General features: G+C 39.1%; 1 protein-coding gene across 3 annotated transcripts in view; it reads right to left on the reverse strand.

The window, feature by feature from the left end:
* Window positions 1–7,102: 7,102 nt before the first annotated feature.
* The window catches only part of nnt (nicotinamide nucleotide transhydrogenase), a 31,943-nt gene continuing 26,465 nt past the window's right edge, over window positions 7,103–12,580 (reverse strand). For 2 of the 3 annotated variants that reach the window (XM_079486376.1, XM_079486377.1), the window contains exons 20-22: window positions 11,551–11,669; window positions 10,609–10,724; window positions 7,103–8,665 (exon numbers count right to left, since the gene is read on the reverse strand). In XM_079486376.1, the coding sequence (XP_079342502.1) occupies window positions 8,525–8,665; window positions 10,609–10,724; window positions 11,551–11,669 (376 nt within the window). In that variant the 3' untranslated portion in view covers window positions 7,103–8,524. The remainder of the gene's footprint in view (window positions 8,666–10,608; window positions 10,725–11,550; window positions 11,670–12,580) is intronic. The other variant, XR_013788240.1, reaches the window with a different exon arrangement.

Consider the following 12,580-nt stretch of genomic DNA (forward strand, 5'->3'; position numbering starts at 1 on the left):
AGTGACTTTAAAATAATTATAATTAAATTGTTACATATGCTGTTTTGATGGTTACAGTACTGTTTTTATTGATCGAATCAGCGTTTTAAACTTCGACATCCCAAACCTCATAAAGTTCAGTTTCAATAAAACATTTTCATGCCCTAATCATGGAAAGTGTCATATAATATTAACTTTGAGCAATAAGTGCCTGATTTGCTCTTGTGTTGTGGTTACAATGAGCCTTTGGCAACAGAGTAAGCAAACAAATTATATCTATTATGATCCCCATTGCAATGTATATGTGTTGTGTACATGTGCATCTGTGTTAATCCAGTCTTGGATGAGGTGGGGATTTCATTCCTATGTGAGGCGTTCATGAAGCAAACCTTGCATGCTCAGGGAGGGACGCAGAATTCTACACTCTCTTCCCATGGCACGAAAGGCTATTGTCTGTCCCCCACCTTTGAAAGAGGCCGACAGATAACCTCCCCGCACACAAAGGCGCGCACGATGGGGGCAACACAAGCCCGCCGTGATTCCGAGCCCGCTTCTGGGCGTCTTCAGTTACCCGCAAACAGAAAGGCAGATAAGCCACGATAAAAGCGCTGACAAGTGTTGTTTTTATTTTCGTTTTTAACGGGTCCCCTCGACGATTCATCCTTGACCCTTGACTCATCAAAAAACGGCCCCTTTCAATTAAAAGTGACACAAATGGATCCAATCACTCACTATGGTGGCCGTTTCAAAGGATCTCATCAGTGAAATTCCTCCAGCGGTGTCACACCACGACCCGCATGAGGGGGCTGAGCTCTTTCACTGCCTGTGAACAAGAAATACAGGGAATGATGTTTTTCTTTTCATGGCCAGCTTCTGAAACCCCATCCCTTTTTTCTGGTGTCAGTCGGCTCTTTTGTTTTGGCCAACGGTGGCTCTCTTTGACACGGCAGTGGATATCCTCTTGATACCTGACTCCAAAGATAGTCGACCACTTCGGCTGCTTTGTTCCGCCATCACCTTTACTCTGACCTGGATGAAGAGGCCTCACATATCCTTTAACCCGAAATATATACTATATATAAAATAAATGAATACTGTAAATAAACAGTATAGTTCACTCCAAAAAAAAATTTCATCAAAATGTCATGCTATCTTATATGCACTGACACAAACAATTTTGATTCAATGTACTTATTTTGAACAAGTTAATTCAACATATTTTCTTAAAGATTTTGTCACAAGTTCAATCGTTTAAAGAATTGTTGGAGGGTTTTCGGTTCCCAGCATGCTTTGCACGAGACAGCATTATGAAAGTTATGTTTTAGTGTTATTATAAGAGAAAGACTCAATAGTGTTCAATGTTCATTTATTTTGAAGATTTAAAAAGTTGTTATATATTTGAGTTTGTTACCATTGTTGTTTCCAGAAAAGTAGTGCTTGTGCTTAGACTGTAATTTCTATTAAGTAACATTTTATTTTTTATATAATCAAAGATATTAAGTCAAAATCTTGAACATTGAATCATTTGAGTAAACATAACTATAATATATGAAACCAATGTAGGCTCTAAAAAGCACATTCATCCACAATTGAAGTAATCCAAATTACTCCAATTGGTGACAAATGTTTTCTAAAGCAGAAAATATTCACTGCAGAGGTTAAACAATTCATATTTTCACCTTATTTAGAACATGTAAACAAGCAGTTTAAATTCAAATATGACTGCACTGTATCTTTAAATCTTGTTTCTCACGTGTCTCAAAACAAAATGAACATGACGACATATGACCATTTTGAGAATCACGTATGACCACATAATGGCATTTTAATAAAAAATAAAATGATTTAACAAAAAAAATTAAGTAATGTGTTTGTATTCACCTGAAGAAACAAATCTGGGAAAATAATTCAAATAAATAATACAAATTAGAAGAGAATTTTCTCCTAATCGTTCAACCGATGGTCTCTTTTTTTAACACTGACGACATGTTTCCAACACTTCTAACTGCGTACCCGCCGACACATCTTACCCCACCCTCCCCTATTTGTTGTTTGCTTTCAAAGCTCTAACCTGAAACAACATGAAACAGAGGTCACGGCATCTGGCCGACTTTAAACGCCAACCCCTCACAGACGCGCACACGCACACATACCCGAACAACAGACACAAAAAGGGCTCTCCAGGCCTCTCAGATACAGGATACCCCTGTCAGATAACTCCTGTGGGATTTCGATTCATTCCAAGGCTTCTTTTCAGGCATTTCTTGAGGGATTCTCACTGAAATCTTCTGAACTCTGTAGATAAGAGGCACCTCTCCTGACAATCCAAAGTGGCTGGCGTGTCACGGAATGAGATAAGAACTGTGGAGATGTTGCTGAGGGACAGTGTTGAGTGATGGCATTGACTGGAAAGAGCGAAACACTTCACAGCTCTTTAAACCGCAAGACTGAAGCATTACAAACGATTTGCACAATGAGCCTTTTGTTAAGACATGTATGTCATAATTCATCTCACACAATGCTTAACGTGCACATTTGCAAGAATGGAAAGATTTAGACGGTATCTGGTCGATTTCTCAAGATCGTAGCCTGAGGCTTTGCTGGTTTATATTTCAATGTGTTTTACAAAGTGCTAATCCAGTAAAGCTAGGCATGGAAATCATTTGTTCACAAATGTACCCATGGAAATGTAAAAATGCTTATAGAATTTTGTTTCAGAGTTCACGATAATCAAAATACTATAAATGTAACTTTAGCCTCTGTCGCCGTGGCTGTTTGATACATGAAATTGCAGGTGCTTTACCACATCAGTACAAGATGCCATTCACACTTATAAACAGATCTCTTACAAACTATTATTTCCATTCATCTAATCAAAACAAGCTAGGCTTACAATTTCCCAAAAGATCCAATGATCTCTAATACAATTGTTTTAAGTGGTCTGGAGCGGAGTCTAGCAGCTGTGTGGATGGCAATGACCCGTGTTAAACACCTTAACCCTGCTGAAAGTTGGTCAGCTCTTCACCGCTGTACAAATCTAAAAACACAGCCTGGCTGGAGTGTGAGGTTGTCTACATGAATGAATGGTTATACGGGCAGAATGCAGGTTTATTGTTATTGCTATTTAGAAGTTTTGGCTTTTGACGTATGAAAAAACATGAATGAATGAGTTTCTTCTGTCAACACAGACGTGGATTGTCTCCTGGGCAGTATGCTGTATTACACAGAAGATTCAAAGCTCTCTTTCCATCTTCATCTGAGTCCTATTAGAAAATGTTTGAAGCGAAATATGGATCGACTTTGAGAAGATTAGAGGACTTATCATGAAACAAGGGCAAGGTGTACATTGTCTACCAGTTTTTATAGTAAGTGGAAAACTTGAAATAAATCACAATGCTTTAAACTTCCCTTCAGTAGTGTTGTCACACGATCTCATTTCATCACGTGTTATATAATTCATGTTAAACAAGTAGCATCCAGTCTAGGCTTGTCATGATATCAGGTTTTCTCTATGCGGTTGTCGTTGCGAAACGTAAGTGTCGATATTATCACAGTGTTTTAGGCTACATCTTTTACGATAATGCCATTTAATGAAATCTTTTATTTAGTGCATCACACTAGAATTTTGAATAGGTGCTGAATAGTTTAGGATGCTGTGGTATGTGCAGAATTGATCATTTTTGTATCACGGTTAATGTCGGTTCCGGTATATTATGACACCACTAGTTCAGTCATCATCTTTTAATGTGTTAAATGTCGTACAAAAACGTCTTACCATTTGTCAGTTACAGTGTAACATGCTGTCAAGGAAACAAACCAAGTTGTCTGCAAGTGTATTAATGGTTAAAGCTCAGAAACAGCACTGCCTGCTGGTGAAGACTCAAAATAACAATTCCACAGTTCTCACAAATGAGCCAATCCCATCAACCCGTTCCACTTCAGAACAACATATTTTTTTCACTTTCTTTATCAATTTTTGACATAGCATAAAATGCAAGTAATTCTTCGTTTATGTTATGTGTGTAGAAGGTCAATCTGGAAGATACTCTGTACTAACAACACAGTTTCAAACAACACGGCGGTAAATATTTTGTCCCTGGCTAATACGACACAAACACACTTTACCGCAGGGGATTTGCAGTCTGGACATTATAGGCCTTTTAACATCGACAACAAAACATTGCAGCTGTGAACATCAGCTATACAGCCGTCTCTCTCTTAGACCGTAAAATGAGAGTGAAATATTTAAGATACGATTTCTGCCGTATTCGTCTCTATTAAATCAAGCAAATGTCACATCTCCTGTACTGCTTTTGTGAAAGGATTAAGATCTTCTGGAAAAACAATTTAAGGCAACAGTGCACCTACAAAATACACCTCCGTCATTTTGTGTGTTTAAATGCATGCGTACAGTAACAGGCAGTATACAGTGTTAGTTCAAACAGTTTGCCCAATTTCATTTGTTCTCTTTATATAGTACAAAATGTGTTATGACTATAAACTCTTTTTACTTCTGCTATATTGTACATATAGTATCTGTTACATATTAAATAACATGGAAAATCCTCTCCACTTTTGTAAACTGTACAATTTCACATGCACCCTCTTGCTGATAACAGTGCTGCCAAACGCCAAAAGCACTGTTTACTAAAACCTCAAAAACCCAGCACATCAGGCCAGAACTCTGCAAAACCTCAAAAGAATAAAAAAAGACGTACATCTCCGGCATGAGCGGTTCGGTTTCATCCACACTTGAGCATTCAGGGAAATTAGTCAATAAAAGCATTTTAAAAGGACACTCAGAATGTTTACGCTTCTTAAATGTCAGGCCTAGCAAGGATATGGTAGGAAAAGGGTTGTAGATAGTCAACATTTATCTTTATTTTAAGAGCGTAACCACTTGGATGCATGCTTTTAAGAGTGCCTGCGTTGTTCTCGGGCAAGCATTAGCTTAAAACAGGACGTTTGGACATACTGTGCGTGGCTGTGTTTTAAATCATAGAAATGTTCTGAGGGCTGGAGGATGAAAGCAATCTGGATGCACCGCATCTGGTCCTTTGTGTACTTAAACGGCTAAAAGAAGCAAACAGGTGGAACAGGTGGGCAAGGTTCGCGACGTTTAGGGATGTGATCAACTGTCAGGCATCCCTTTTATCTGCAGTCAGTTTCCTTTGGGGATTAAGCTAAGATACGCCCGTGCTGACAAAAGAGATTGTGCAGTCATAAAATGTTTTAAGTGGTACTTGCTAATGCAGTGCTCTTGAAAATGCATTGAAACTTTACAGAGCACTAAGCTGATGGATTTGGCTCTGTGCATTGAAGATGTAAAAGATGACGGTACAAAACAAATTACATTTCTTCAGTCACACGTTTTGCTTCTGTCTGAAGTTTTAATGCTTTTCAATATATATCTTAAAAGGAAAGTTCATCCAATAATAGAAAGAAATTCTGAGTTTATTCGCCCTCATGTCATTTCTAACTTGCATGACAAAAGAAGATGTATTGAAGAACCAGAGACGTTTACATTTTCTTTTGTGTTCCACAGAAAGTCATGCATGTTTTGAATGAAATAAGGGTTAAAACATAGATAAATGCAAATAGAAAAAAAATAATTAAGGATTTTTACTCCAAATATTTTTATTTTGTCACAATTTCCTTTTTTTAGGGAGTACAAGAAAAATGTTCACATTTCTGTAAGCCAAACATATCTTTCAGTGAGTTTTCCTTCCCCTTTTTTAGCCTAAATATTTGTTTTCGTCCAAAACGAAACTTCAGTGCAATGGCATGACAGGTTGCACACCAAACCCCACATCATGTGCCAAACCTTTACTTCTGATGAGTAAAGTCTAACCATGTTTCACAAAAAAAGACTATTAGCACCACCCTGACCACACTGTAATTGTCACATTAGCGGTAAAAGGACACTTTGTGCTTGGATCCAACAAAACATATTTCATCTGGTGTACTGGAAAGCTGGAGATAGATCGCAGTGTAATGAAACACTCACAAAGGCTAAAATTGCTTTCAGCACGATTGGCAAAGCGAGAAGAAACATCAGGCACATCGATTAGACACCACAAACATCCGCAAGGACCTCCAAGACAGCCGAGAGGATGGAATCAGGAGATAGCTCATAAAATGTTGAAAGCGAGAGCTGGACCAGATGTATGCTTGAAAGAGAACTAAATTAATGATCGAGATTAATGAATAGTTGACGGATGAAATGGGTATAGTTACGTCACACGTGTTTTAAACTTTGGCCATTACATTTGTACAAAAAAACATGTTTTTTAATATTCTGGGGTGTACAGAGAGACACAACGTGTATATGAATCCCGAATGAGAATTTCATTCCAAATCTGTATGGTTTTCATTCTTCAGCAGAACACAAAGATATTTTGGAGTACACTGGTAACCACTCGCATGTGTACACAAAACCAATGAGACTTTGTTCGAAATATCTTTCTTTTGTGCGTTTCCTTTAATGGAATAGTTCACATTCAAAAGCAAAGTTCTGTCATTATTTTATTTTGAAGGTGAACTATTCCTTTAAGTCAAGGGTATAAAAAGTATGGCACTTAACCTACATATTTCCTAAAACATACATACAAAAAAGTAAAGTCATTGAACCGGAGGTAAATTTCACATGTAAAACCGAAATTAAACCAAATCAATATATTTTAAGAAAACCTAAAATTGCATTATTCCTAATATATTTTCATACATTAATTTCCAAAATAATCCTGTCCTTCAAGGGTTCAAAAAATGCAACCCTTGTATGAAGCACCTTTACAACAATGCCTCTCCTCTTAAATCGAGATTGTGTGAGAGATGCACCCAGATACCATCTAGTCTGAGTACCACTTGTTGTAAAGGTGAAAGAACCCACATGCTATCCCAGCAGCTTGAGATCAGAGCAAACATCTCCACCTCTCATTTATGTATGAAGTTCTGAGAGAAAAACCCCAGGTACCCATGAGCCCGACAATAGGCAATCAAACATCACTTGTGCTCGTATCTTCTGTGAGAGCACTGATTAAGGAATATAAGTGTCTTCTTCAACAGCCAATCTAGGCATTGTGGTGCCCGCAATGTTGAAGGCATGCAATACAGAAAAATGAGTGATGTTTCGCATCTTTTGCTCTCTTATGATGTTTATTAAGAAGGATGTTCCATGATAAAGTGGAGAAAGAAAAAACACTTCACAGCATGACATGAATTCATTTCTTCACCATGGCACAGTGAAACATCGAGACTCTCCATATTCCCTCCCGTGTATTGCGGCAAAACAGTTGACTACAAAAATATCCTGAAAGATCGGGAGGGAATGCAAAACTTCATATTCATCCAAAATCTTTTTAGCAAATATTTCCATTCCCTTGCAACAATTTAATTCCTTACAATTTTCTTCCTTTGCACAAATTAAAATCACAAATTCAGCATTTCTGTTGCAGCTTATGTTGAGTGTAGAACAGTGAGCCAAAAAGATGTCAAGAGAAGACCTACATCCACAGAATCTACATCGAGATACAATGCAGCCACGTACTGCGGCAAGCATTAGAAAGGGAGTGTGAGAAACATGTCCCTGGAGGAAAGTCAGAGGGATGTTGGGTCGATTTGAATCTGTGGAGAGGTAGGGATGTTGTGATGGTCTGCCATGTTTCTTAAATCTCAGAATGTAACCCATTAGGTCTCAGTGGTACAGTAAAATAAATCTCATCTAACACGGATTACTGCAGTGAATGAATGTGGGAGTACAGTAGTGCAGATGTAACCATTCGTACTAACTTCATGACATTTCATTTTGGATAGACTGGGGAAAACACCATCTTATGGTGGAAATACAAAAGGTTTCCGTTCCTTCTGTACATTAATCAGAAATACAAAGGTTTCCGTTCCTTCTGTACATTAATCATTCTTCATACTACATCTGCAGCGAACGTCCGAAGATTTCAAGTGCAAGAAAACTTGCGTTGTTGGGAAATCAATTGTTTTCATCAACTCCTTCCAAAATTTTCATACCACTTGGAACATTACCATATTACCAACAGCTGGTCATTTAATGCACATGGTAAGTTCGCAAGAATGACAAAGTGATTACAATAAAGCATAAAGTTTGAAGTTATGTGGCGCTCAAACAAATAAGTCACATTTAAACTAACTTGCGAATCTACAAAAAAGTTCAACCTTAAGAAACAGATTGTTGTTGTTTATATAAAAAATTACCTACAATACATACAAAACCAGACGGCAACGGGTTATCTTTACCTGTTAGTATGATACTGTAATGCTGTTTTCCTTTTAGCTTAATTTGATAGGGGCAATAAAAACAATGAACATCTGGACCACAAACAAAACTTGATCTGGAAATACTGAATAAACTGCCTACCATCTACAACTAAATACCTGATCCAAATAGGGCATAGAGTGCTTTATCAGGATTCAATTAATACTAATTTAGGTCTAGGGGTTTACTGGATTTGTTTGAAAGGAGCGATCTCCTCTGTGCTTCATCTGGTGCAAAGCAAGGTCAGATCTTTTCTCTCTAACCCTCGCGGACCTTGGAAGCAAGTGCGTCGCATGTCTTCTTGGCATCTCCCAAAAGCATACTTGTGTTTGGTTTGTAGAAGATAGGGTTGTCGACTGCGGCGTAACCAACTCCGAGAGATCTCTTCATCACGACGATCTGGAGGTGGACAAAGAACGGAGTGAGTTGAAACATTCACATGCAATAAAATCCAGTGTCTATTCGCTACCTTTAGTACGATGGAAAAAGAGCACAGAGCTAACAATTCGAGCCAGCTAATACAAAACCCTCAACATGATTCCTATAAAAACCCACCGTGCACCTGCATGTGAAGACGGATTTAGGATTTGTAAGACGGAGCGCAAAAAGAGCCGGCGCTTCCAACACGTAATGGTTATTTAAGTATCTGACATTTCCAAAATTAAGAGTCATTAGCGTCTGAAACACCAGTTTCTAGGCTGAAAGGTTCCTGGGAAAATCAACGAGAGCAGTGCTTTGATTGGGAGCATCTGTCTGGGAAGGAGGAACACTTGGTAATTGAATAAGTAAAACCAGAGAGGAGAGCCCTTGCCGCTAGTCTAGCTTTAGTGTTATTCAATCCACTGAAAAATATTTGGAACAAAATGACCCTCATCTTGAGACTCCAAATCAGCGGGCGGACCCTTTTAATATCATCAGCAGCATCTGTCCCGCAAAAGCCTTGCAGATGTTCAACGCCAGCAAGGTGATCAGGACGGTGTTCGGAGGCACCCAACCCACTCCGTACTCTTCTTGAGAAGTCACGTGACCTCTTTACCCAGGCCCGGCATCCCTCGGGACAGGGTAACATCCCCCTTTGTTAAATTATTCATGGGGCAGCTGGTTTCATTTGGGACTGAGGTTACACATGAAGCTCTCCCCAAGCTGGGAGCAATCAGAAGGGGTGGATGTCGCACGAGATTCTCTATAACAAAACCAACACGGGTAACTTCAGATTCAACGACACTATCATGTCATCACTAAGGAGTGGGTTGAGTTCTGCCAAAACATCTAAGCTCGTAGAAACAAGATGCTCCTTCAAACAAGAAAAGTTTGGTCTTTGCAAACAGTTTAACCGAATGCAGAATTATGGAACAGGTTAACAAGCTAAGCTACACGCCATGACTCATGGGAAAACGTTGACGCTTCGCACGTACTGCAACGTCAAGCCCCAGTGCTCTGAGTGATTTCCCCAGAGAAGCTCTGGGCACGCTGGGTCTGTCATGTGGTGAGCCACACCAGCCCCACGTTTAGGGAACGTAACGGTCGGATGCTCCAAAATGTCACCATTCCAGAACAAGCGAGTCAAAGCTAATGAAAGCAGCGTGAGGCCGTCCTGCTGGAGATAAACCTGGTCTAAAGTGGTGTTACAGTGGGAACCAGCTGTGGGGATGGATATTTTCATATCGCTCTGGGTGGGAGAATAAGGGGATGGTCTGCATCACATCGCCTGAGGGAAATCCTGGCTTGGATTCTAGCCGAGCCATAAAAGTAAAGCCTATTACACAGAGTGGCCCATGGGAAGTATTTGGACACTTAAGACACACTTGAAATATATGAATTTTGTATTAGATAACAAAATTTGAAACAAAATGGCATCTGCAAATAATGAAACCAACTTGGGTTCACACAGATGTCTGAATACAGGCATTGTTCAATATACAAACTCCAGAAATGAAGAACCAACAACAAGTGTTCATAAAATCCAAAATATTATAACCCAGACAAATCTGTTGATAATGTCGGTTTTCTAAAACATTATGCTTGAGGTTTAGTTCATATTTTGTGATGAGTATAGCTTAAGTGCTGAATACTCAAGACTATCCGTGATATTACATTTTATTTCACGGCGCTCTGGAAAACTTGTTTCTGATTGGTCAATCACAACATTCAAAGGTCTGATATTCCTAGAAATCAACCGCTTAAAACCGATCACACATGGTAACCAGGATGCCGCAAATCATTTTGACAGTACATTTTTGTGTAATATTAAACTGTGCCTAAGTAGCCATGTAATAAGCAGGATAACAACCGGCTGCCAACATTATGCCATACTTATTGTTGTCAATGAAGCAATAAGTTACCTGCTTAGACTTCCAGACCTCCAAAACGGGCATGCCTGCAATGATAGAGTTGGGATCTTCCTGGGATGCAGAGTTCACTGTATCATTGGCTCCAATGACCAACACAAGGTCAGTCTCTGTTTAAAAATAAATAACTTACAGGTCATGGAAGCACTTAATACAATAAATAAAAGCACTGTGGTGGTACGTGGCAGAGGGATGGGGTCAGATGGAAAAACAAGTGATACAGTAGCCAAGCGTGATGACCAACTTAGGACAATCTTTTCCTTTAATTCAAATATTTTTTAAAGATGCACTCAAAATGTTGTATGCGTGTTGCATTAATGTGTTTGGAGTATAAACTGAAGCTTTGTTTATAAACCACAAGAGCGGATCAATGTGTATCAATGCGTTTCGTGTGAACTTTGTTTTTTTCTGTGCATTTTTTGTGTGTATTTTAGAATTAACCCCACAATCCTTAAAATTCTGTAGCTTTACTTTTTGCTAAATATTTTGTCCGACAAATATCTTATGGGGTATCTAATCCTCGAAACAGGATTAGCTTAAACCAGGACTAAGCCTTGATTAAATTAGGATATTTAAGTTGTTTTTAAAAAACATATTTTACAAAAACATTTTGTGTGTTCATCTTGAAACAAAATCTTCACATTTTCCATGAAAAAACGTAATTTAACCTAACATTTAAGTAAGTCTGGTACTAGGCTTAAGCCCTGTCCAGGAGACCACCCCTTAAAGTTTAGCGTTTTATCCATTTCATACCATACACCTCATACTTTGGTTTGATCGAACGGGGGAATTACAAGTAATAATTTCACCCCTACGGGACATCACATACTACATATGTTTTGAGATTTAAACATGCTTAAATGAGTTTAAACTTTATTATTTAGTCACGTACAATAACAAACTACAAAGCATAAACCAGTAGACATATCATCATACCAGGGAAGTCGTGATTGATCTCATCCATCTCCAGCACAACATCGTACGGCACACCGGCTTCTGCCAGCAGTACGTTCAATTGGCCGGGCATACGGCCTGCTACAGGATGGATTCCAAACCTGAACACACACACAAAGAGAGATCAGTATAAATCACCCATGAGTGACCTCTTGGTCTTCTGATTCACACATGGCTCTCCAGCGGGGCAGTGTCACTCTCTATACAGTACAGGAACCCGAGCCTTTGAACACTTTAGAGGAAGTGCTTTGGTGTAGAGGTCAGGTTGTTTGCGAGAGGTTAAGAGAGAAGAAAACAGACAGACTCAAAGGTATCTAGAAGTAGTAAAAAGCATGAGCTTAAGGGAAATGGCTTGAGGAACCAGCGTGGACCCTGAGGGCAAGTGGGCAGTTTATGACTTCACTTTTAAAGCCAAAAGGCTTTGTACGGACACAGGAAGTGACATGACCATACACTGACAGTGAACGCTGATAAATCTCAAACCTCTTTTTTTGGTGCTTTCCAAATCTGAATTAAAAATACCACAAACCTCCCAGTTGTTTGAGGACAGTCCTGTCAGATATGTTTTCTGTATACATTTACCAAAACCCTCTAGAAATGCTCTGCCGTGTCTTTCTTAGACTGCAAACATAATGTTTCTCGAATACGACATCTGTTCATCAGTTTTGTTTTAAGTAAATGTATTTGTCAGATAGGAAATGAGGAAAAGGAAACCCCTGTTAATAATAAACCAAACAGAAAGATGTTTTAGCACACCATTCTCAAAAACACAGGGACACGGAATTTGTCAATCAGCACGGAAACACCGGAGGGCTTACATAAGATACAGCTGCAGCAAAACTGAATGGAAAGCAGAGCAGTTCCTCCAGACTAACCAGCCTGAGCGTTCTGGTTTTCCCATTACCAGTCGCCCTGCGTTTCACCGTCCTGAACCAACATGCGTTCTTCAGAAATCCAAAAACAACCGGCTGACTGTGACAGCTTACGGCCTGTAACAAAATTCCATCAAAGG

This window comes from Barbatula barbatula (genome assembly GCF_947034865.1).
Source record: "Barbatula barbatula genome assembly, chromosome: 22".
Taxonomy (NCBI): domain Eukaryota; kingdom Metazoa; phylum Chordata; class Actinopteri; order Cypriniformes; family Nemacheilidae; genus Barbatula; species Barbatula barbatula.